The sequence below is a fragment of the Mesoplodon densirostris genome, chromosome 3 (assembly GCF_025265405.1).
Source record: "Mesoplodon densirostris isolate mMesDen1 chromosome 3, mMesDen1 primary haplotype, whole genome shotgun sequence".
Lineage (NCBI taxonomy): Eukaryota > Metazoa > Chordata > Mammalia > Artiodactyla > Ziphiidae > Mesoplodon > Mesoplodon densirostris.
Genome location: NC_082663.1, coordinates 161,524,765 through 161,547,859, shown reverse-complemented (window position 1 = coordinate 161,547,859; position 23,095 = coordinate 161,524,765). Strand labels below are relative to the sequence as shown.

At 49.9% G+C, this 23,095-nt stretch overlaps 1 protein-coding gene across 1 annotated transcript; it reads right to left on the bottom strand.

Annotated features, from left to right (window-relative positions):
• Positions 1 to 16,988: 16,988 nt before the first annotated feature.
• On the bottom strand, positions 16,989 to 19,532 carry NKX2-5 (NK2 homeobox 5). The gene is made up of 2 exons (XM_060092521.1): positions 19,202 to 19,532; positions 16,989 to 17,629 (listed from the first exon to the last, which is right to left on the bottom strand). The coding sequence occupies exons 1-2, from the start codon at positions 19,530 to 19,532 to the stop codon at positions 16,989 to 16,991; spliced, it is 972 nt and encodes a 323-aa protein (XP_059948504.1).
• Positions 19,533 to 23,095: the final 3,563 nt, after the last annotated feature.

Here is a 23,095-nt window from a genome sequence, read left to right as displayed (position 1 = left end):
GAAACACTCTCATTTATCTTCTAATAAGATTTGAGAAGATACAGCCTCTGGAAAGCAAAACTAAGCAGTCATGAAAAGGAATCTGAGAATCAGGAAAATATTCCTGGGGGTGAAAATTATGATGATCAGAAATTTAAAATGTCATGGAGGAAGTGACAGGAATATGGATCCTACAAAATATCGAATTGAGGAATTAAAGAGAAGTGCTCCCAAAACACAGAGAAAAAGATTGAAGGAAGGACATGAGTGGGAGAGAGCACAGGAAACATGGTGAAGACCCCCAGAGACCCATCATCCACCAGTTTATATGCACTGGAAGGAGAAGCAAGCATAAAAGAAAAGTTGGAACAGAAGCAGGAATCAATGAGATAACAGAATGCTACTTCTCACCTGAAAAATACTTCACTTATCAAAGGTCAAAAACTATGAAAAAAAGAAAATTAGGGCAAATCAATCAGCGTCTGAATATACCCTGGTGAAGTTTTTAAATTTAAAGGATCCCGCCCATTAGCCATTGAAAAAATTTGGTTCTTAGGAGGGAAAACTGGGGTCGGTGTCAGACTGCTTCCTTAGAAAACAGTGAGCAATGTTTACAGAACATTGAAAGGAAAATATTATAGCCCAAGAATCGCATATTCAGTCAAGCAATTTTTCAAATTCAAGGGCAACATAGAGTCACTTTCAGACATGCAGGAACTCAGAAAGTATCCTCTTTGTCTGAGTTGTATATTGATATTCTGTTTGATGTTTCACAAGCTGGCAGAGCTTTCATAATTAAAAACCAATTTAAGTATATCATCTACATACCCTTCCTGAAACAAAATTACACGAGATATTCCATTTTTAATTCTGTCATTTAATGAGTATATAAAATAGAGGACACAAAAACTAGGAAAATATGGTGTAAAGCAAATGGCAGTCAGCAGTAAAATTGAAATTAAATCTAAATACTTGTTGATAATGTAATCTTGATGTTAAGTGCAAATGTCAAATGTAATTCTTGAATAATGAGAAGAAAAGACTAAATAAGAGTACACTCAATTTCTTACCCTCCATAGATTAGAATCAATAAATCTGTTTCATTCTGGGCATTAATAGAGAAAAATAAGTTCGTGTGTCATGTTTGTGAATTTGATATAATGTACCTACTTAGCAAAGTGTGGATATAATGTGTAACTTCCAGATCACCAGAGAGACTGATCAGAATATTAAAAGACAGGAAAACAATTTAAATAAGTTAGATTCTCTAAAGAAAAACAGAGATTCAGATTAGGTTAAAAAACATTTGGGTCATTTATTTATTTTAGATCAGCCCCTTATAAATAATAAACAGTATGACAGATCTAAAATCAAATGACGTGGAAAGTTGAAAATAGAGATGGCTGACAAGGTGTATCAGACTTCTCATACGCCTCACCTGTCTTCAGGTCACCCCAGTCACACCTCTGTGAGCTCCACCCAAATTCCTGTGGGCACAACCCGACAGTGCAGCCTCATGCCCACACTGTGTGCCTCTCACCTCGGGTCCTGGGATTTCCCTGTTGCTGCTGAGGTGTGAGATGCTCGAGGACCACTTGGTCCCTATGCAGGCAAAGCTGAAAAAGCAGGGAGCTGATACTCTATGGACCATCCCTCCATCAATGAGAGACCAGAGCTGGCAAATCATTCTCTTCCCTTCCCCATGTGGTGTCCGGAGGTGCAGTTGTGCTTACAACCTCTGGAAGACAATCCCACGAGGTCAATTGATCAACTGTGCTGGTTACCAGATGGTGACCAGCTTGGAAACCACGTTCCCATGACCTCACCCTCCTTCCTGACCTCACCTCCTTTGCCCCACTCCAGCTGGTCTCCTATTGCATTGCAAAGTAGTAAGCTTTGACCTCAGCTCTGCTTTCTGAGGAACCAGGCTAAAACCTGAGGGAAATGCAAGGAAAAACAACATCAATATCAGACAAAGTAGATTCAGGCATTGAGGAGTAAATGGTACAAATTCATTCATGTTGGAAAATTCTACCCATCACAATGAGGAGCAGTTGAGTATAGTTGTTAAGTGGTAGACTCTGGAGCCAGAACTGCTTGGGTTCAAATTCCAGCTTTGCTACTTCTCTCCTGTGTGACCATGGTCAGTTACTTAACCTCTCTGTGCACTTCATTTGTGAATTGGGACATTAATTAAACAATATATTAGAATACTGTGTGGCACATAGGAAGCGGAGATATATGAGTATGTAACATTTATGAATCTTTGTATGCCAAAGAACAAGCCATTAAATATACAACACAAGAACTCTCAAAAATACAAGAATTTGGCAAAAATCACAATTTTTGTGAAAGACTTTAACAAAACTTTCTTAGGGGTTGTTTAACAAAGTAGATAAAAAATATAGAGGATTTGAGTCATACAGTTAACATGCTAAAAAATAATATTACATGCTTCCAATTCAAGGAGAAGAAAAAAAAACTTAAAGCACGTAAGAAGCAGAAATTAATAACAAAAAATTCATAAGTTAATCAAAGTCCAAAGGAGGTTATTGGCAGTAAAAAAGACAGAGGGAATGGATGAAAAATGTACAGGCACTCCTTTTTTTATTGCATGTGCTTTATTGTGCTTTGCAGATATTGTGTTTTTTCACAAATTGAACATTTGTGGCAGCCCTGCATTGTCAGAGGATGGTTAGCATTTTCTAGCAATAAAGTATTTTTGAATTAAGGTATGTAGTTTTTTTTAGACATAATGCTATTGCACACTTAATAGACTACAGTATAGAGTAAATATAACTTTTTAAAAACATCTTTATTGGAGTATAATTGCTTTACAATGGTGTGTTAGTTTCTGCTTTATAACAAAGTGAATCAGCTATACATATACATATATCCCCATATCTCCTCCCTCTTGCGTCTCCCTCCCACCCTCCCTATCCCACCCCTCTAGGTGGTCACAAAGCACTGAGCTGACCTCCCTGTGCTATGCAGCTGCTTCCCACTAGCTATCTATTTTACGTTTGATAGTGTATATATGTCCATGCCACTCTCTCACTTTGTCCCAGCTTACCCTTCCCCCTCCCCATGTCCTTAAGTCCATTCTCTATGTCTGCATCTTTATTCCTCTCCTGCCCCTAGGTTCTTCAGAACCTTTTTTTTTTATGCATGGGGAAACCAAAACACTCCAATGACTCACTTCATTGCCATATTCATTTTATTGCAATAGTCTAGAACTAAACCCACAATATCTCTGAGGTCTCTGTACTGTATGTATCAGTTAGCTGTTGCTGCATAACAACTATCCCTCCCCAACCCCAAGAATGGCTGCGAACAATAAACATGTATTATGCTCTTGAGTTTATTGGTCAACTGGGCGGTTTTTCTGGTCTGGGTAGGGCCCACTCAGGCATATGCAGCCAGCTACATGTCATCTAGATGAGCTCTGCCAATCTTGGCTAGCCTTGCTCACGTGTTTGGGGCCCCACTGGCTGTGGGATGGTTTGAGATGGCCTCAGCTGGATAAATGGGCTCTCTTCACAGAGTCTCTCATCCTCCAGCTGGCTACCTCTGGCTCTCTCTAATGACAGTGTCAGGATTCCGACAGGGCAAGCAGATCTCCTGAGGACAAGGTCAAAACTGGCACACTGCCACTTCCACGAGATTCTAAACAGGCTGCAAAGCGAGCCCAGATTCTAGGGGTAAAGAAATAGACTCTACTGCTTGATGGGAGGAGCAGCAAAGTCACATTGTAAGGGACATGGGTATGGGGAGAGGTGGATAATCGGGGCTATTTTACAATCACTCTACTACAGACATCAAGGATGTAAACACAGAAGTTTGTAACCCTTAATGTGTTCACTGCTGGGGCTGAGGAGGAGAACAATGTCAAGGGTGATCCTGTAGTTCATTTGTTGGGAGGACAATTCTTTCTTTTTGTTTTATTGTGGTAAGATATACATAACATAAACTTTACCATTTTAACCATTTTTATTTTATTATTATTATTATTATTTTTCGGCAGTACGCGGGCCTCTCACTGTTGTGGCCCCTCCCATTGCGAAGCACAGGCTCCGGATGCGCAGGTTCAGCGGCCATGGCTCACGGGCCCAGCCGCTCCGCGGCATGTGGGATCATCCCGGACCAGGGCTCGAACCCATGTCCCCTGCTGTGGCAGGCGGATTCTTAACCACTGTGCCACCAGGGAAGTCCTTGATGGTGCCCTTTGATGCACAAATGTTTTTAATTTGGATGAAGTCCCATTTACCTATTTTTTTTCTCTTGTTGCAACAATTATCTCTTAACCTGTTGTTTAGGCGTCTTCTGTTAACGCTGCCCATTCCTCTAGTGGTGGTGTTTCTGGAACTTGTTAATTCAGAGTGGGGGCCATTCTCCAAGGGGATCTTGGTGTTGAAAACACCTGACTTCCCAGTGCCCTCTGTAGAGGGTGATGCTCCCAAACAGCTCAGAACAAAATCCAGAGTGTTTCTGGTAAAAAGATTCGGAACATAAAAAGGAGTAAGTGTCTGGGCATGGGAGCTAATTGTTGGCGAGGCCTCACCTGTGGCAGCCTCTGCGGCCCACCCTACACTTGACTCCGGACCACAGGCCCCAGAGGCTGCGGATGAAAGAGCAGAGAGGATGAATTCCGGCATCTTCATGTCAGCCCCCAGCTTGGACAGCTGTGAGGGGCAGGCCCCTTGTTCCACCAGGGGAAGATGGCCCAGCCATGTGGCTGGCGGGAGTCAGGGGAATGATTAGCTTTCTTCGAAAGGCAGTGCTTAAACCACGTTCTCTGGCGTTGAATATGATTCCTGCAGGACCAAACAGTGCATTTCTTTGAGGGAACACGCTGTCAGATTCGAAGGCCATCATTCTCCAGTGAGGCTGGGTGGCTCTCTCTCTGTCTGTAAACACTTTTAAGGAGGGGCTTGGTTTCAGTTCTAACAAGATGAAACTCCTTGAGCTTTACACTTAAAAAGATTTTTTTTTAAATTGAAGTATAGTTGATTTACAATGTTGTGTTAGTTTCTGCTGTGCAGCAAAGTGATTCAGTTATATATGTATGTATATGTATATACCTATACATATATATATCTACATATATATATTCTTTTCTATGTTCTTTTCCATTATGGTTTATTGCAGGATTACACCTTTTTAAAAAATTAAACTATAGGGGGCTTCCCTGGTGGCGCAGTGGTTGAGGGTCCGCCTGCCGATGCAGGGGACACAGGTTCGTGCCCCGGTCCGGGAAGATCCCACGTGCCGCGGAGCGGCTGGGCCCGTGAGCCACGGCCGCTGAGCCTGCGCGTCCGGAGCCTGTGCTCCGCAACGGGAGAGGCCACAGCAGTGAGAGGCCTGCATACCGCAAAAAAAAAAAAAAAAAAAAAAATTAAACTATAGTTGACTTACAATATTACGTTAGTTTCAGGTATACTACATAGTGATTTGACATTTGTGAGCTTTACACTTAATGGAGACAAGGTGGCACAGGGGATTTGGACCATAGATGCCTCCAAGTAGTTTGGCGTTGTCAGCTTTTGCTTTTCATCTGTGTGTTTTCTTTTAATCAGTGCAGCTGTGTTCTGTCCAGCATTCCTACTCTTTTAATAAGGGCACAGGGCTTCCCTGGTGGCGCAGTGGTTGAGAGTCCACCTGCTGATGCAGGGTACACGGGCTCCTACCCCGGTCCGGGAGGATCCCACATGCCGCGGAGCGGCTGGGCCCGTGAGCCATGGCCGCTGAGCCTGCGCGTCCGGAGCCTGTGCTCTGCAATGGGAGAGGCCACAACAGTGAGAGGCCTGCGTACCACAAAAAAAAAAAATAATAAGGGCACATACATTCTCAGCCCTGGGATGCACCTCTAGATAACAGTCATTCATTTGCCACGTATTTATTGGGCACCTACTGCGTGTCAGGTAGTGATGAATCAAACAAAAGTAGTAGAGTCCAGTGAATTAAAGAATGGGCTGTGGACCAGCCTGTCTGGGTGCTGAGTTCAGTCCTGGCTCTGCCCCTTGCTCCTGGTGTCCTGTGCACTAAGACTCTGGGCCTTATCTATGAAACAAAGATAAGGATGGTGTCCAGCTACAGAATTATTGTGAGGATTCAGTGTGATGTTGCAAGTGCATCCTGACACTTTGTAATTGCTCAGTAAGTACTGGCTGTGATTGCAGAGTCCCTGCCCTCATGGTGTTTACAGTCTAGAAGGGAAGGCAGTACACAATGTACCTGCAAACGTGTAGCAACAGACTGTAAAGGCCGCTAAAATAGAGGACACGGGACCACCCAGTTTAGACTGGGACTCAGAAAGTTCTTCTCTGGGAAAGCTGCATTCAGGCCGAGTCCTGTGGGAAGAGGAGGAGATACAGGCTACAAGTGAAGCGAGGGGCAGAAGGAAGAGATCTGTAGGAAAAGCCAATGTGGCAGGAGCTGGTGACCAGGAGTGAGCGACAGGACCGGAGCGGTGGGCAAGGCCAGTTGCCCAGGCAAGGAGTTCGGAATCCCCTACAAGCAAGGGGGATGGACCCCTGGAGGGCCTTGTGCAGGGAAGGGACAGCATCCGGTTTCTGGTCTTTGATAGATCACGCTGGCTGCCGAGTGGAGAACAGACTGTAGGGAAGTACATTTGTTTTCTATTACCATAAACTTAGGGGCTTAAAACAGTACAAATTTATTATCCCACAGGAACGGAGTCGGATGTCCTAAAGTCGAGGTGTTGGCAGAGCTGCATTCCTTCTGGGAACTCCAGGGAGAACCTGTTCCTTACTTCTTCTAGTTTCTAGAGGTTGCCTGCATTCGTTGGCTCCTGGCTGCATCGCTGCAACCTCTGCTACTATCGTCACATCTCCTCTGACTCTCGCTGTCTGGCCTCTTATAAGGACCCTCGTGATTACGTGATTACATGGGGCCCACCCAGAGAATCGAGGATACCCTCCCCGTCTCAAGACCTTTAACTTAATCACATCTGCAAGGGTTTTTGCTTTTTGTTGTCGTTTTTTTTTTGTTTTTTGTTTTTGTTTTTGCACATTCACAGGTTCTGGGGATTAGGACGTGGACATCGTTGGGGGCCATTATTCTGTTTAACACAGGGAACAAGAGTGAAAAGGAGGAGACCAGCTGGAGGTCACTGTGGTCACCCAGGTGAGACATATGGTAGCCTGGACCAAGCTGGGAGCAGTGGAAGTGTAGCGAAGTCTGGGGAATTAGACGAGATTTACTGGTTGCCCTGACAGAGGAAGAATGACAGATGGATCAGTATTCTGGCTCCTAAAGCTTTTCATCTGGAAGTGACATGTTAATACTGCTTCTGCTCACAAGTCACATGGCCACGCTAACTTTAAGGTAGTGGGGAAATGCAGTCACGTTCTGTGTCCCACAGGAGGACAAATAGAGTGAGTGAACTGCCCTCATGGCTGCCCACCTGCCGCCATCTATGGGCCGTGGAAGGAAGCATCCCCAGCTGGCTTCTCATTACCCTTGAACTACACTCCCACCTCCTGCCATGGCCTTCTATTAGTTAACTGCATCCACAATAATGCTGTGAAACAACCCTGCCCACCAGTGCAATGGCGTGAAAACATCAGCTTTTCTTGTTCACACATCTTTGGGTTGGCTGGAGTTTGGCAGAGGTTGGGGGCTCGGCCCATAGGTCACGTCCAGGTGTCTCTCTTCCTCCTTGGACCAGCGGGCTGGCAGAGCAGTTTCTTCCCATGGTGATGGCAGAAACACAAGAGAGCAAAGCACATGTCAGCCTCTGCCTGTGTCACATCTGCTAACATCCATTCATCAAAGCAATTCCCATGGACAAGTCCAAAGTCAAGAGTCAGAGAAGTTTGGGTATGGGTGGAAATACTATACAGGGGAATGGAGACTTATAACCGATAAATCAATCGGTCCCATGCCTATGAAGCTGACCTCTCTGACCCCACGTCATATTCCTCCACCCACCCACTTAACCACCCAAGTGCTCACTAAGCTCTGACCACACTTGTTGTTTCTTGAACATGCCAAGGTCATTCCTACCTCAGGGCCTTTGCACAAGCTGCTCCCTCTGCCTTGAACTCCCTTCACCAGATCTTCCCATGGCTGCTGCATCTAAACCTTCAAAACTTAAACATTGCCTTCAATGTGTGGCTTTGCCAGACCACAGAGTCTAAAACACCTCTCCCCCCTCCCCCTCAGCTACCCCTCCAGCCCCCTCTGTCATATCACCCAGCTGAATTTCCTTCTCAGTACTGATGACAATCTCAAATGGTCTTACATATGTATTTATCTGTTTATTGTCTGTCCCCCACCAGAACTGAAACTCATGATGGCAGGGATCTTACTGTCTGGCGGGCTCCCCAGTGCCTTGCACATTATTTAATACGTATGTATTGAATGAATTTCACGGCTGCCAGGGAGGAGCAGAGGAAGGGGGTTGGAGAAGGTGACAAGTAATTGCAAACGGGCGTATTGTAAAATTCTGTTTCCAGAAGTGCATTTCTTTACCTTGAAAATCAAAATAAATAAATCTGTTCATTCAGGCAGTGCACATTTATTACCTGCCTGCTATGATCAGCTTCTGTGCAGGGTGAGCACACAAACCGTCTTTCCCACATGGAGCCCACCGTTTACCAGTGGAGAGAGAATTACAACAGGACTTACAAATGCCGTGACTGTTACAGAAAAGAAGTACAGGAGATGATGAATCTGTGGGTGTACTGCTTCCCACCTGCAGGCTTTATTCATTCACTTATTCAATCATTCATTTGTCAGATGAGAGCACCTACTATGTAGCATGTTCTTTGTTAAGCACTGTGGGCATAGAGATGAATCAGATACAACAGTGATTACCAAGTTATAAAGTTAATTCTCTAATAGTGGGGGATGCTCTCAGAAAGGGGGGGCCATATGACATGGGTCTTGATGGATGAGTAGGAGTTCACCAGATAGAAAGGAGGAACTTCAAATACAAGACTATAAGAGAATGTTCTGTCCTAAGACAAAACAGGGGATGATCATTTTCTAAAGAAAACTCATGCCAGAAAAAAAGGCTATTTAAAATAGGGTACAAAATGTGAAAACAAATTATAGAAAAAAAAAAAGGAAAAATTAGTTTGGGACTTTGTCTTGAAGAAAATGAAATGAAAAATTAGGAAAATAAATTCATCTTATAGTCAATAAATATTGTATCTACAGTTGTTTTAATTCTTTTTTTTTAATTGAAATAGAGTTGATTTACAATGTTGTGTTAGTTTCAGGCATACAGCAAAGTGATTGTTATACATATACATATATCCATTCTTTTTCAGATTCATTTCCACTATAGTTTATTACAAGGTCTTAAATATAGTTCCCTGTGCTATACAGTAGGTCCTTGTTTTTTTATCTATTTTATATATAGTAGTATATATATGTTAATCCCAAATGCTTAATTTATTTCTCCCATCCTGCCCCGCAGCTAGCCCTTTTGGTGACCATAAGTTTGTTTTCTGTGTCTGTGAGTCTATTTCTGTTTTGTAAATAAGTTTATTTGTATCATTTTTTTAGATTCCACATATAAGTGATATCATATGGTATTTGTCTTTCTCTGTCTGACTTACCTCCCTTCGTATGATAATCTCTAGGCCCATCCATGTTGCTGCAAATGACATTATTTCATTCTTTTTTACGACTGAATAATATTTCATTATATATATATATATATATATATATATATATATATATATTTTTTTTTTAGGTTGCTTCCAAGTCTTGGCTATTGTAAATAGTGCTGCTACAAACATTGGGGTGCATGTATCTTTTTGACTTAGAGTTGTCTTTTCTGGATATATGCCCAGGAGTGAGATTGTAGGATCACATGGCAACTTTATTTTTAGTTTTTTGAGGAAACTCTATACTGTTCTCCATAGTGGCTGCATCAATTTCCATTCCCACCAGTGGTGTACGAGGGTTCCCTTTTCTCCACAGGGGATGCAATTTTCTTTTCTTTTTTTTTTTTTTTTTTTTGCGGTATGCGGGCCTCTCACTGTTGTGGCCTCTCCCGTTGCGGAGCACAGGCTCCGGATGCGCAGGCCCAGCGGCCATGGCTCATGGGCCCAGCCGCTCCACGGCATATGGGATCCTCCCAGACCGGGGCACGAACCCGTATCCCCTGCATCGGCAGGCGGACTCTGAACCACTGCGCCACCAGGGAGGCCCAGGGGATGCAATTTTAAATAGGAGCCTCATGATAAGGTGACATTTGAGTAAAGACTTGAAACAGATGAAGCATCAGCCAGGCAGATATCTGGGGGAGGTCATTCCAAGAAAAGGGAGCAGCCAGTGCAAAGACCCTGAGGCAGGAATGTGCCAGCCTTGTGTGACAAACTTCCCCTAAGAAGCTGAGGACAAAGGAAACTTCTTTGGGGCGAGTGGCAGAGTTAATGTGAGCCAGAGCAGCAAGTGAGATTTCTGTAGGCTGGAGTTTGGGTGGGGTAGGGTTAGTTGGGGTGTGCCGGAAAGAAGAGGGTTTGGTTTTAGAATTCAGCTTGGCTGCTTCTTAAGTGTGGAACAGGGTAAATGACAAAAACCTTTTAAGTCTCCTGTGGACAGAGGGCCACATGGAAAGCTTGGCACCCTGTAAACCCCTATGGAGGTTGGTTTGCCCCTACTCACCTTCCTGTGGGGCTCCACGGGGGAGCTTAGGATCTGGGCAGAACAGATAGACTGTCTCTGAAGAGTCCCCCCAAATTCATCTTCTCTCCTATGCAGTGCTGGCAGGTACTGGGCTGCATAAGCCACAGGGGTGGTTTTGTGGTCTGGGCCAAAACAAGTGTGTCCCAGAGTACCTCTCCTAACCTCCCCCCTCCTCTTTCCCTCCCTCTGCCCCTCTCCGCCCTCCCAGGGTCCCCAGGCTGCTGGGTTTGTGCTGTAGCCACTGGATTCCAGCAACCACACAGAGACCCTGAGATGAACAAGCAGGGCCTGGAGAGGGGAAATCTGACTCCAGTTTCTCCCAGGCCACCAGGAGAGGAGCCTGAAGGATCTGGGGCCTCTGGGAAAGATGTAGTTCTCCAACTTGCCAGATGATGAGGATCACCTGTTTACAAATGTGGTTTTGCAGGCAATGTCCCCAGGGAGGCCAATCCAAGGGAGCTGGGGCAGGCATGGGGTTGGGTTTGTCCCAGCCTCCAGCAGTTTATGTCTTCAGGCAAGTTTGGGAACTGCTGAGAGTGGTTCAAAGAGCCCGGGCTCGGGCTTCCCTGGTGGCACAGTGGTTAAGAAACTGCCTGCCAATGCAGGGGACACGGGTTCGAGCCCTGGTCCGGGAAGATCCCACATGCCATGGAGCAACTAAGCCTGTGCGCCACAACTTCTGAGCCTGTGCTCTAGAGCCCACAAGCCACAACTACTGAGCCCATGTGCCACAACTACTGAAACCCGTGCACCTAGAGCCCGTGCTCCACAGCAAGAGAAGCCACCTCAACGAGAAGCCCGCACACCGCAACGAAGAGTAGCCTCCGCTCGCCACAACTAGAGAAAAGCCCACGCTCAGCCCAAGATCCAATGCAACCAAAAATAAATAATAAATAAATAAATATTAAAAAAAAAAAAAAGAGCCAGGGCTTCTAGTGGAGCCATCTAGATTCCCATCTAGGATTCCCCAGGCCACACTACCAGAGTGACCTTTGGTAGTCAATGTCCTTAACCCCTTTGGGTTTCAATTTCCTCCTTGGGAAGTGACAGAACGAGATTTGCAGGTTCAGCACTTAGCCTTGTGCCTGGCACAAGGGAAGCAAGAACAGATATTAGGCAATCGTGCCCACTGTTACCTTCGGCAGCTGTGGGTTGGAGCAGGGTGGGTGGTGGCTCTGGGTGACCGGCCTACCAGGCCTGCTCACTTCCTACCCGCCTCTGCAGTAAGCTCTCCTGAGAAGCAGCAGAGTGGTGCAAGGGGGACAGATGGGCCCCCTGGAATCCCAGCTGCCTTGCTTCCCCACTGTGAGCTCTGGGGTGGGCCACTTCTACATGCCTCAGTCTCCTCTTCTGCCCTCAGTGAGAAATAATCATGCTTACCTCATATGCTTGATATGCCTGGCACCTAGAAATCTTTGAAGAATTGTTAGCTAATATTATTACTGTACCCTGTAATCAATTGACAGACATTTTTTAAAACATCTTTATTGGAGTATAATTGCTTTACAATGGTTAGTTTCCGCCGTATAACAAAGTGAATCAGTTGTATCCCCATATCCACGCCCTCTTGCGTATCCCTCCCTCCCACCCTCCCTATCCCACCCCTCTAGGTGGTCACAAAGCACCGAGCTGATCTCCCTGTGCTATGCAGCTGCTTCCCACTAGCTCTCTATTTTACATTTGGTAGTGTATATATGTCCATGCCACTCTCTTTGTCCCAGCTTACCCTTCCTCCTCCCCGTGTCCTCAAGTCCGTTCTCTAGTAGGTCTGTGTCTTTATTCCCATCTTGCCCCTAGGCTGTTCATGACCTTTTTTTTCCCCTTAGATTCCATATATGTGTTAGCATACAGTATTTGTTTTTCTTTTTCTTACTTCAGTCTGTATGACAGACTCTAGGTCCATCCACCTCACCACAAATAACTCAATTTCGTTTCTTTTTATGGCTGAGTAATATTCCGTTGTATATATGTGCCACATTTTCTTTATCCATTCATCTGTTGATGGACACAGGTAGTTTCCCTGTCCTGGCTATTGTAAATAGAGCTGCAATGAACATTATGATACATGTCTCTTTTTGAATTATGGTTTTCTCAGGGTATATGCCCAGTAGTGGGATTGCTGACAGACATTTCTGTGCCTCCTCTTTGAACTGGGGATGAGATGTTACCTTGCTCTTGGGCTCCAGAATCAGACTGCCTGGGTTTGAAACCAAGCTCTGGCACTAATGAGCTGTGTGACCTTGGACAAGCTACTCCTCCTCTTTGGGCCTAAGATTCATTTTTCATCTATTTCCTCAGCAGAACTCAGAGGTGTAAAATAGGACTAGATGGGTTTATTGTGTTTTTTGGGTCTTCGTTGCTGCTTGCGGGCTTGCTCTAGTTGCGACGAGCAGGGGCTACTCTGTTGTGGTGTGCTCTCGTTGCGGTGGCTTCTCTTGTTGCAGAGCAGGGGCTGTAGGCGCGCGGGCTTCAGTAGTTGTGGCCCAGAGGCTTACTTGCTCTGCGGCATGTGGGATCTTCCTGGACCAGGGATCCAACCTGTGTCCCCTGCATTGACAGGCAGATTCTTAACCACTGCGCCATCAGGGAAGTCCCGGGTTTATTGTAAAGAGCTAGGATAGTGTTCATACCGCAGTAAGCTCCATGAGTTATAAATGAAATCTAAGCCACTGGCCGCTTTTTCCAGGAGCCCAGTCTAGCAGGGAGGTCAGCAAGACCCGGAGCTGCTGGGCCGTTGGCTCCCGCAGTGGAGCGTGCGCGGCCTGAGCCGGGAATACCTCCCAGAGGAAGCAAGGGGCAGGCCCACGAAGGGCGTGCCTGCCAAGGAGCAGCCAGGGTTCCCGGCTGCTGTCAAGTCGTAAAGTTCCAGGGAACCCTGCATGTTCTGCGCATGCGTTTAGATACAGGTATTGAAATATGCCACATGACATCGATTTAATGGGGAATCTATACAAAATAAAATGGGAGCTATTCTGATTTGGCCAAACCTGTGTCTGTTCGCTGGGAATAACGCTAGGAAGCTAGAGGACTTCTGGGCAAGAGCTCGGTGGAAAGGGGAGAGGCGCGGTGGCCCAGCCTCTGTGCTGGGGACCCTCAGCCGGGGCTCTCGTCCGCCGGCTGGTGCAGGGCGGCGCTGGGCTTGAGGGAACCACTCCACCTCAGCCTGCGGAGCCAGCTTCTTTCTTTTTAATGTCACGGTTTATCATCTCATTAATTTTTAACCGCGGCGGGTGGCTGATTTTTAAAAAAATTATTAAGTATAACTATTTCCCTAGGTGAGCCCCTGGCACCCCGAGCATGCAGAGTCCGCCCGTACCGCACTAATCTCCGTGGCCTTTGCCACCTCGGAGGTCCCCAGCATTTCTCACTTTTCTGTCCTGGTTGAATATTCTCACTCTGCATGCTTCGTTTATAGAATACTTGAAAAACAAAACGAATACTGCCGGTTTGATTTGTGAAGGGATCGCTATGGGAAGGCGGGCGTCATTAGTTTAAGATAGTAATGACCCTTAGACACTCGTCCCCCTGGCCCCCGGACCCAACACCCTCGGCTGGCGAGAGCCTTGTGCCGCTTCCCAGGGTTCTGCGCACTCCATAATGAGCCTGGATACCGAGCCTGAGATCCTCACCCCACTGGTGAGAGCGTAGGCTCGCTCGGGGCGGGGAGCAGCGGCCCGCTGCATCTTGAAGAGCGACGTGAACGGGCTCTCGGTTCTTAAACACGCCCACCCCCACCCCCGCCCTTCAGTATCTGCCCGGTGGGTTTCCCAGTTCCGCGCTTAGGGAATATATGACCTTGACCATTACCGTAACCTTTGGTCCTCAGCTTCCTGGCTTGCAAATTAAGATGGATTAGATTAGAGAACCCCGGTAAGCATTTAGCCCGGAGTCCTGGCTTTCGGTGAGCCCAAAGCCAACCAGCCATTGTTATCCGTTTGTGAGAGACCTTGGGGTCACTCAGCTGGTCCCTGAAGGATGACAAAGAGGGAGACGGAGGCATCATAGAAAAACCATAGCAGTATAACGTTGTGAAAAAAATTTTTTTCTCTCTAACGTTACTGTAGACGAGTGTAAGATGAGAAAGGCCCACGGACATGCAGGACCCCGGGGTGGGGGGCGGCTGGACACTAATTAAGGGTGAGAATGTGGGTGAGCTCCAGGTCGAAGGATTCCCTGGTTGTGTGAGTTAGGCCGCCTGCTGGGGCTGCCTGGTAGGAAAGGGCTGTCTGAATTAAGAGCTGGTCTGGTGGTCTGGCACAGTCTCCGGGTGCCCTTCCATGAGATGGGACCGCGGTGTGCATCTCGGAGACGGGCAGAGAGCGCTGAAAGCTCGAAGTAGGGTCGTAGGCTCAGGAGGCGGTGTGCAAGTGCTGAGCTGAACACTTCCCCTCCCCGCAGTCCTCGGCTTGGACTTTACAGCAGAGAGATTCAAGTCCGAGGGCCCTGAGCCAAGTTCTGAGGCAGCCTTTCCCACTTCCTTACAGAGCACAGCCCATAACCCTGCAATGGTCGATTGCATACACCCCAGCATCCCTCTATCACAAGCTGCGTCCAGCTCAGCTCTTAGCACTTAGAATCTCCTGGCATCTCCCCCTATCCCCAAAGGCAGTGGGGTGAGCCTGAGGGATAGAGGACGGTACAGGCACTGGCAGAGCTGCCTGCTCCCTGGCTTGACAGAAGGATGGCCCCAGGCCCGGCTTGGGGACTCTTCTCCAGCCTAAGAGGCTCACTGAATTAGGATATGCCAGGAGCAATGTTTTGTCTTCCACCAAGAGCTCTGGGACCAGGCAGCCAGGCCTGTACTTTCCAGGCAAAATTCAGAAAAACCCACATTCCACAGGAACACAAAGTCCCTGACTCCCTCCCTTTTAAAGAATTGAATTAGCTCCTCTTGACTTTGGAGGCTGGCGGTAGATGAGCCGGAGGTAGAGGAGCTTGGAAGTCAGGTCCGAGCCCCTGAGGACTGGCGGGATCTGAGTATTTTTGTTATTTTTATTTTACTGATGAAAAAACAGGGGAAGGCAGCAAGAAACTCCCACAGTGAGCAGGTTTTTAGCTGGATTTCCCTGAGCCTCAATTTTCTCCTCTGTAAAATCTGTACAACAGCATTCGTTGGTGAGGACTAGTGCAAAATTCGTTAAATGCTGAGAGGCGGTCAAATGGGGGAGAAGGGTTCCCTGACTAGTGAATTCATGGGGCCTAGCCACAGAAGGAGGTGAGCACGGTCCTCCAGACGCCTCTTTGTGGTCCAGGCTCTGCACTCTACCCAGCCAAGCAGCTGGTGAGACCGGGCCACTGGACCCCAGTGGCACTTCCATTTGGAGTGTCTGAGTATCGCTGGGCTGGGGAGTTCTGAGGAGCTTGACAAGGGTTTTGGTTCTGGGCTTTTCCATCTATAAAATGGGCTGCAGCATTTTTCTAAGCAGGATGAGTTCTGGTGCCTTCCAATCTCATAGGGCCTAGGTGCCTTTGCCCTCCATTTAATGCCCAGTACCTGGAACAGTGCCTGGTACATAGTAGGGTTAAGGAGGTGAGGTTGGGACCTCTGGGTCAGTGTCCTCAGTCTCTGAAGTGAGACCCAGAAGCAAACCTCATTTCTACCAGTACTGGCTATTTACTCACAGGCAAGTCATTAAACCTCTCCAGGCCTCAGTCTGCTAAACTTTAAAACAGGACCTCCCTTTGTCGAATTATTGAAGGTTACATGAGCAATCCCAGAAAGCACCTAACATGGGACCCAGCATAGGTTAGTCTTTATCTATCATTGTGATCAACTTGCTCAGTGAATACCCATCCCTACAACTCAAGGCCGGCTGCCTCTGCCCTCCAGCATTCAGTTTCTGAAGCGCCGCAAGCTGAATGAAGCACACAGGAGGATCAGCGCACTCTCTTTAATGGGAAGGAGATTCTCATTTCTTACAGAAACAGGTAAAAACATAAATACAGGGGGTGGGGGCAGCGGCAAGGCAGCAAGGGCCCGGGCGCCCGGCCCAGGTTCGAGGAAACGCGGCCGGATGTTAGGCCTGCCGCACCCGGGCTCCCAGTCCCAATTGGCCGTTCGGCAGACTGGGGATGCCCGTGGGCTCTCGGAGGGCACTCCCGGGGCGACGGCTAAGGCACCAGGCTGCGGGATCACTCACCGCAAGCTCCGTAAACCCGACCACAAACTCTCCCTCGCGTGGGGACAAAGGCGCACGGGGCAGGTATAGCTCCGAGGCCTCCGTGGGAGTGAATGTGACATCCGAGGGACGCAGGATCGTGTCGGGAGCCCTCCCTCTCCTCGAGAGTCAGTGCCCCCCTTTAGAGGTGGGACCGGTCGGGGGCGTCCCAGACCGGTCCCTTTCCTACCAGGCTCGGATACCGTGCAGCGTGGACACTCCTGAGTTGCCCTGCGGAATCCCGGGGCTCTGCACGGCGTTCAAGTCCCCGACGCCGAAGTTCACGAAGTTGTTGTTGGCGGCCGCCGTAGCCGACTGCGCCGGTGGCGGCCCGGCGGGGTAAGCAGCGGTGCAGCTGTAGCCAGGGCTGCAGGCCGCGCCACCGTAACCCGGGTAGGCGGGGTAGGCGTTATAGCCGTAGGCGTTGAGGCCCACGCCATAGGCTGGCGCGTAGGGCGCCGAGTCCCCGAGGCAAGGCTTGCCATCGCGCACCAACACTGGCACCGCGATCCTGCGCGCTGGCGGCGGCGGTGGCGGGGGCAGCCCCACCAGCTCCAGAGTCTGGTCCTGCCGTTGCCGCTTGCACTTGTAGCGCCGGTTCTGGAACCAGATCTTGACCTGCGTAGACGTCAGTTTCAGCACGCTGGCCAGCTGGTCGCGCTCCGGAGCCGACAGGTACCTCTGCTGCTTGAAGCGCCGCTCCAGCTCGTAGACCTGAGCCTGCGAGAAGAGCACGCGCGGCTTCCTCCGCCGTCGCGCCCGGGGTCGCTCGGCGCTGTCCGCCTCAGGCTTCTCCAGCTCCACCGCCTTCTGCAGCGCGCACAGCTCTGAGGGGGAACAGAGAGGCAGAGAGACGCTGGGTCACAGCGACCCGACCCCCGAGCTCCTGCCGGGTGATGAGCCCCAGTGGGTGCCACCCCGTCCTGCCTGGAGCCCCCAGCTTGACTGCGGCTCACTCTGCCGGCTGCACTGGGCGCCGCGACTGCTCGGTTTCCGCTCGACAGTCAACATTTGTTGATTGCCTACTATGTGCCAGGCACGGCTCTAGGCACAGGAGAACAAAACAAGACAGATCCCTGCCCTCGGGTTGGTTCACATTCTGGTGAAAGATATGGACAGTGACTTAACGACTTCAGGTTCCAAAGAAAATAAAGCCAAGTGATGCGCTGGGGTGAATTAGATTAGGACTACTTTGATTTGAGAAGTTAAATGAAGGAGACCTAGGCCTCACCCCAGGGTCGGTCACACTCTCAAAATTACGGGAACCGAAGAAACAGAAGGCCAAGAGTTGTTGGTTTGGTGATCTATCAAAGGCTCCCGTGCAACTGCTGTGGAGATTGTGCAGCGCCCAAAAAGCAGCGGGTAGGCAGGTGGCCTTGGATTCCAATTGAATTCGAATCGGTAGCGACCAATTCAAGCTGCCGTGCCCTCCGGCAGCTGTTCCTGGGGCCTTCCCTCTGCAACTAAACAAACTTTTGTAGGATCACAGAAAGCCCCTCTGGGCTCTCGGCGGTCCTTCAGCCAGTGTCCTCGGCCTTCCCGGGTTTATGTGGACCCCGCGTTGGGCCACCGTCTCCCCGACGCGCCCTTTCCACCGGCGGGCAAGCCTCCCCCCGGACCTCGGGATGCGCGCGGCGATCCGTCCGACTTCCCCCAGTCACCTCCTCCATTGCCCCACGCCTTTCGTCGCGCGGCATTTTCTAACTTTTTCCAGGAGAGAACCTCTCGGCCCTGGCCGCGTGGGAAAATTGTTATGGAAAAATAAAGCTGCTAAGTCAGATTCTTGAGAGTCCGGAGTATCCCATTTTAAATTCAAGATCCTTGTTCTCAAACATTCCACTCTCAGGGCACAAAGGAGGAAAGGCCCCAGCCACCCCGGGTAACGGGTGGGCTATAGAAGGACCTGGACCTGCTCCAATTGTGTGCAAAAGTATGTCTGGCGTGCAGCATTTTGATTTCTGTTTAGCGGTTTTCGTCAGATCCTCAAAAAGACCCTCAAGAGATTTTAAAAAAAACCGATATACAGAATCTCTCTCTCTCCCTCTGTTCTGTCTACCACAAACGGATCGCTCAACTTCAACTTCATAACAAATCCAGGAGCAGGGCTGCCGCCGCCTGGGGCTTTGTTAGGCCGCAAGAAAGTATATATATATTTCTCTCCTGTCTCTTGTTTCTGATCGTCACGATCCAGCATTTCCTCTAAACCTCCGACTGGAAGCGTGGGGCGGTGGGGGGGGGGACCCTGGCGACAACCTCGCTTCTCATATTCGGAGCCCCCTTTGCTCGACCATCCGCCCAGGCACTCGCCTCGCCTCTACCCAAGCCAGAGTTTCTTGGCCGCGAGGTTTGGGGACGAAAGCAACCCCAGAGGGGAGAAGGAGCTTGTGTTTCTTCCTCACCTTTCTTATCGGCTCGAGGGTCCTTGGCAGGGTCAGGGTCGCCATAGGCACGCGGATAGAAGGCGGGGGCGGCTGAGAAGGCAGGCAAGCACTTGGCGGGCGAGGGCGCGGGGCCCAGCTCGGCGCGCAGCTCGGGGAGGCCGGGCGCTGCGGCCTCCGGCCCCGCGTAGGCCTCGGGCTTGAAGGCGGCCAGCATGCAGGAGGCGGGCGCCAGGGTGGCCTCCAGGCGCGCGGAGAGCTCCCCGGCGGCCAGGCTGCGCTGCTGCTGCTCCAGATTCAGGATGTCTTTGACCGAGAACGGCGTGGGCGTGAGCGCGGGGCTGGGGAACATGGTGGCAGCGCGCGTCTCACAGCGCCAGGTGGGCGGCAGAGAGCAGCGCTGCCCACGGCCCCCGGCAGCCTCCCTGCATGGTGCCCGTCGCGCGCCCGCGCACCCGCCTTCCAGCGCTGGATGTGGCCGGGCGGCAGGTAGTGCGGGGCGCAAGGGGCAGGAGAGGCGGGACCAGGCCGGAGGAGGGGGGCTCAGCCTGCCATTGGGCCGGGGGCCTCGTTGACAGGAACGATGAGCACTTTCGGGTCACCTAATATAGTCATACGGCTCAAAAAAAAAAAAAAAAATCCCGCTCAGCTTTTTAAAGGGCCCGCAACGCGTTCGGAAGACTCCTTTCGCTCGTGCAGCCTGAGATTTGTCCAAAACATTAGCCTGAAAATCCTACCAGGATGGATGCTCAGGAAAGGACCCGATTATTCTCCGAATCCGGCCTTTAGGCTGGGTTGGGTGTATCTGGGATTTGAAGAAATGTTCCTCAGCACCTGAAACAGAATAGGGAAGTGAAGGACTGGGTGAGGGCTGGGGGGACTGAGTTATTTCCAGGAGTCGGAAAGGCTTTATTTATTACTAACGGTATGGTGTGTCCGACTTGGAAGAGTCTGAATAAGAAGAGAAGCACTGGGGAAAGGGTTTGCTCTGGGGCGATGGCAGGAGGGGGCCATTCTGGACAATTTTGGGATTCTGTGTAGTACCCCCTTTGCCAGGAGGCCAGGCTCTGGGGGCTCCTGGGTGAGTCAAGCTGAAAAGCAAGGTGGGTGGTTTTAGGAAGGAGGGGCACCGCCTACAGTAGTGTAAGTGTACAAACACAACTCCAGGGGGCACCAGTCTCTGCCAGTCTCTTCCCAGAGAGATGACCCTCCCCTTAATAATGAAACAAATCCAGAATCCCAGCAGAGAAACTCAGCTTCCCAGAAGAGAGCTGTCTTCTAGGGCATCCTAGCTCCCAGTGGCCTTTTCTCCTATTCTTGAGGGCCCGTCATTCCGGCCTCCCTCTTTCCCCTGCCCTCCCTTCCTAGCAGCGAGGCCCCTAGGCCTTTGTCAGCACAAGGGTCTCAGGTCCCAGCTCAGGTTTAGGTCTCAGGCAGGCGGGGCTCCTCTGAACTCAACGTGGCCAAGATGTCTCTGGGCCGTCTCCGAGTGGGGCGCCGCGGCGGCGGCCGGGCCAGGCGCATGGCGGGTAGGGGCCGGGGTGTTAATTTTTAGCCCAGGGTCAGTAAAGTAGGGATCTTCTGTCAGACAAACATGTAAGTGTTTTCCTGGAGCAAGCTACCCGGTCAGATCCTGCGCTAGCCCGCCTCATCCCTCTGGGTCCCTTGGGAGAGCTGATGAAAGCTTGGGGGGCTTTCCCTTCACCCCCAGAAAACTGTAGAGAGGCGCTCTATTTTGTGTACAATTTCAGGGAGGATCCGGGCAGACAGAATGGCCCCAGGTTATGGTCTCCGCCTTATCCTATCTCTAGCGATGGCGAGGCTTGTCAGGGGAAAAACGTCGACTTCCCACGACCCTAGCTTCTGCGGGGAAGTCCGGGTGGAGTGCGCGGACTTTCTGAGAATGGAGACTTGTAGGGCTCGGCTCCTTGCGGAGGGCGAGTTGGGGACCAGGGAAGAAGCGTTTGAACCAGAAGAAAGGCACACAGGGCCAAAGGCAACCTAAGGACAGGGCTCAGGGCCTTAGATTCCAGAATGCGCCTTCAAAGGCGCCCAGGAAATGCACGAAGCAGGTCCAGAACGTGAATCTTAGGGTGCTCAAGCCTGACGGTGAACCGTCGGTTAGGGCCACCGGGAAGGGCGCCAGTGGAGTCAAGCGTAGGCCTAATGTTGGAACTTTGCCAACCCCTCATCAAATCCACACTCCCGGGACCTGTGGCCTCCGGGCTAGGGCGAAGGAGAGCGGAGCCCCGCGCGGCTGTCGCGGAGGCTCGGAGCACTCCGACCCGGCTTCCAGGCGCCAGCCGCCGCTGCCAGGCCTCCACCACCGCGGCGGAATCTCGCTTTAAGTCTTCGAGCCGGGGACCACGGCCGGTTCTGGGACTGTTAGCTTGGTCTGCGTAGAGATGCCTTTTTTCAAATGTGGGAAGTTCGCAAGCCCCAGGAACCCTCCGCACCCGCCCACTTCCCAACCTCCCAACCCGAGTTCTCCCTCGACGGAGCTGCAGATCAGTGGCCTCTCTTCGGCTCTACTCACCACGGCTTTTGGCCAATGTTATAGTAATTGCCTTCAACTAACCTAGCTTGGGGGCCCGCCTCGCCTTTCAAGAATGTTTTTGGGGAATGGGAGAGGATGCCTATCGCCGAGGCGGTGACGTCTGGCAAACGAGCCACATCCGATTCAATTAAACGTCTCGCTGAAAAGAGCTCGGAGCGAGGGTCCTGGGAGCGCTGTTAAGTGAATGGGCTGGCCGGGCGGCTCGCGATGACAGTTTGAAAGATTAGTGTGAGCCGACGCCTGAAATATTACCGTTTAATGGGGGACATCGAGGCTGCATCCGGGATCTCTGTTTTTAGTGTGTGTGTGTGTGTGTGTGTGTGTGTGTGTGTGTGTGTGTGTTTTAAGAGAGTTCTGGAGGAAGAGAATAATTCAGCATTTCCTCTGCAAATCAAAGCGGTGAAGATTTATCACTTATTTTCGGGTGTGGGTGTTCCTAGGGCTGACAGATTTGTGGGTCAGGTGTCATGAAAAGGGGAGGAAAGAAAACCCTCCATATTTGGATAAAATCAGTAAGTTTTCAATTGCCCACACCCTCTGTGAATCCGGTAATAATTTCTCTTGGATCTAAAACAGGCCTTAGTGTTGCCAAAAAGAGGAAAACCGGATAAATACGAGCAAAATCAAAATTGGGGTGACCCATGCTGGTCTCTACAGAGAAATGTCCAAGAGCAATTTCTAATTTTCTTTGCAGTCCTCACAATTTCTGAGTCAGTAAAAGCATTTTTGTTTTCTTTAAGTGAAGTTGCAGTGGTTGGGGGTAGGGAGGGAGGAAACTTGATTCTCCAGCCCCACCAGGGATGCATCTTCCTTCCCAAGGGCGACTGACCTAACCTGGCCGCCTCTCTAAGCCGCACTTTGGCCAAACTAGCAGGACAAACAAACAACCTTCAGTCCAGAGAAAGGCAGAGAGAGGGAGAAAGACAAAGGAGCAGAGAGGAGAGATCGAAAATCTATCTCTTTCCTTGCCTTTTAAAGAGTCGGTACTTTAAGATGAGCCAAATTCCAGGATGACTTGAGAGCATTCTACGCACATAAAATATTATTAATTGAAAGCGATCGGAGCGGCCCGAGCCGGCCCCCACTTTCCTGCAATCAGCAGGGTCGGCCGCAAAAGGTATATATGATTAATTGAAAGATAAGCTGGAACTATCACCGGGAATGTCATTAATGCGCCGGGGAGACGTCCATTGGAGACAGGCGGCGTTATCCTCGGCTTTATCTTCAACAACGCCTCGCTCTCGGCCCGCGCCGGGGAAACAGATGGGGGTTTCTGTCTGGGACGCTCGCCCCGTGTTTATATTTTGGGAAGAATCGCAACTCGTGGGAGTCCCCGGCAGGCCCCCTGATAAATGAAC